This window comes from Oryzias melastigma, linkage group LG9 (genome assembly GCF_002922805.2).
Source record: "Oryzias melastigma strain HK-1 linkage group LG9, ASM292280v2, whole genome shotgun sequence".
Lineage (NCBI taxonomy): Eukaryota > Metazoa > Chordata > Actinopteri > Beloniformes > Adrianichthyidae > Oryzias > Oryzias melastigma.
In genome coordinates, this window is record NC_050520.1 from 1,192,404 (window position 1) to 1,195,307 (window position 2,904).

General features: G+C 50.0%; 1 protein-coding gene across 1 annotated transcript in view; it reads right to left on the reverse strand.

The window, feature by feature from the left end:
• Positions 1–6: 6 nt before the first annotated feature.
• camk2b1 (calcium/calmodulin-dependent protein kinase (CaM kinase) II beta 1) overlaps positions 7–2,904 on the reverse strand; it is a gene marked incomplete in the record, with an annotated part of 69,413 nt that continues 66,515 nt past the window's right edge. The window contains 4 exon segments of the mRNA XM_036213416.1: positions 7–244; positions 1,482–1,715; positions 2,404–2,498; positions 2,572–2,647. Coding sequence (XP_036069309.1) covers positions 1,483–1,715; positions 2,404–2,498; positions 2,572–2,647 — 404 coding nt within the window.

Genomic DNA, 2,904 nt, shown 5'->3' on the forward strand with positions numbered 1-2,904 from the left:
CCCCCCCCAACGGGCGGCGCGGGGTGAAGGGGGTGCAGCTGATGGAGGTACGGCGGGTGACGGACAGGGGGCGGTAGAGAAGAGATGCATGCTGGGAGCTGGAGGCAGGAGCCCGGGGACGGAGGGTTTTTTCCTGGACGGGCGTGGCGCCCTGCCCCCCACCCCCGACCATCACTGGACATGTTCTTTCACCTCCTCCTCCCCAGAAGAGCGCCCCCAACAGGCCAGACATCCAGATCCAGACCTGCAGAGGAAAACAGACGTGAAGACGCGGAAACTGAGCTTCAGAGCTTCAACGTTTGATTGGTCAGACTGATGATAAGATTAAGCCTCCAAGAATGATTGGCGGAGACAGTTGGAGATTTAGCTGTGGCTAAATCGCAGGACCGTCATTCTTCTCAAAATTTTTTTTTAAATTAAATAAACAAAATAAAAATATATAGTTTATTGTTTTTCATATTCTTCACTATTCAGTGTTTGATCAGCTGATAACCTTGCAATAGAAAATATCTTTAGATCAGTGAAAATGAATAATTTCTTACGAAACACCTGAACATTTGTCACGACACACCTAAACATCTGTCACGACACACCTGAACATCTGTCACGACACACCTGAACATCTGTCACGACACACCTGAACATCTGTCACGACACACCTTAACATCTGTCACGGCACACCTGAACATCTGTCACGGCACACCTGAACATCTGTCACGACACACCTGAACATCTGTCACGACACACCTGAACATCTGTCACGACACACCTGAACATCTGTCAGTTCGCACCTGAACATCTGTCACGACACACCTGAACATCTGTCAGTTCGCACCTGAACATCTGTCAGTTCGCACCTGAACATCTGTCACGACACACCTGAACATCTGTTACGACACACCTGAACATCTGTCACGATACACCAAAGTCGTCCTCTGTGTCTTTCTGTTGGTTTTATCTCCATAGCAACCATCTTACGTTTGGGGATGACAAAGAGGTCGATGTCATTTTACAAAAATCGGCAGAAATAAATTTTTGGTTTTCCTTTTTTAACCCCGCCCACATTCCTATTATGTTCATTTGGTATGTCATATCGTTTAGCTTACCCTGAGCTACAATAATGTGTTAAATATTCTGGTAGAAAATGTACCAACAGCGAACTCAACATGTCTAAATCATACTCGGTTCTCCCCGACTCGGTTCCTCCTGACCCGGTTCCCCCTGACCCAGTTCCCCCGACCCGGTTCCCCCTGACCCGGTTCCTCCTGACCCGGTTCCCCCTGACCCGGTTTCCCCTGACCCAGTTCCCCCTGACCCGGTTTCCCCTGACCAGGTTCCCCCTGACCCAGCTACTCTTGACTCGGTTCCCCCTGACCCGGTTCCTCCTGACCTGGTTCCCCCTGAACCAGTTCCCCCTGACCCGGTTCCCCCTGACCCGGTTCCCCCTGACCCGGTTCTCCCGACCCGGGTGTTGTGCGTACCTCACTGGAGAGGCGCGGCGGGCGCCCCTGAGCAGTGGAAGTGGATGTTCTGCCACTTGCCGTCCCTGCGGTGCCACACGCGGGTCTCCTCTGATTGGCTGGACCGCGGTCGGCCCTGGTTGTCCACAAACTGGGTCAGGCGGATGTAGGCGATGCAGGCGGCGTCCTCGCCGATCAGGTGCACGTGGGGGTTGAGGATGGTGGTGTGGATGGGCTTGTTGTTCTTGGCTAAAACTGGACAGACGATGAAGACGGTTGGAGGAGAAGAACAGATGTTCTGATCTGGACGATTGTTTCATTCCTTCATTTAGTTCTGGATTTCTCTTTAAAAAGTTTGTTTATAGTCGTTCCTCATTTAACTAATTTCTGCATTTATATTCCATAAAACATCTGTAAAGTAGGATCACAGATGTGTGAAGGATATAAAAACCTCTCAGACGTGAACGTTTTCACGTTTCTCCAAAAAAGACACAAAGTTGGTTGAAAAAGACTCAGAGTCAGCGAAAGACGAACTGCAGTACAAGTCCAAGACCTCCGACTACAGAATGTCAGGAAATAAGAAGGTTGTTGTTTTCATGAAGGTCCAAACATCTTTATTCATGTCTGGATGTGAGAAACAAATGTTTACATTTCAACATCTGAAAAAAGTCTTTTTAAAATCCTCCTTAGCAACCAAGCAGGACATTAGCCACGCCCACAGGTAACGGTTTACATCGTTTTCTGATCTTCAATGTTTCCTGTTTGAACATCAGATTCTGGAGGCTTGAAGGACAAAAGTCTCCAAAGTTTTTTTCTCTCTCTATAAATATTCCTTAACCTCCTACTCCCACCGTTGCCATGGTGTCATTTTGTGTGGGCGGAGTCTAGGAATGGAGATTTTTCTCAGATTTGTATTATTCAGAGATCAGGTTTTGTTCCTTACGGTTCTCGAAGTAGAACCTGTGGAAGTCCATTCCCTCCACCAGGTTTCCCAGAGCCTCCGGCTCGAAGGACGTCAGTCCGGGGTCGCAGATTTTCCTGAAAGCAGACGCAGCGGTTGGTTTCCAGAGCAACGGTTCGCCAGGCCGCACGCTGCACGTCGCAGACTCACGCGTATGCGTCGAAGTCCCCGTTATTGATGGCCTCGATCAGCTGCTCGGTGATCTTGATGATTTCCTGTTTGCGAGCTGCGGGAGGAGAGGAGGGGGGAGGTCATTGGGGGCGGCTGAGGGCGACGGCGGTTGATGGTTTTAGTGATGAGAAAAACACCAACATTAGAGCCAACCTCTGGACCGAACCTCATGCAGAGTCTCAGCAACACCTGAACACACCTGAGACGTGACCTCACCGCGAGCAGGTTAGACTCAGACCCCCCACCCCACCCCGGTTAATGACACACCAGATCAGCTGATCCTGCAGACCTGTACTCACTCTGGGAGGAGGA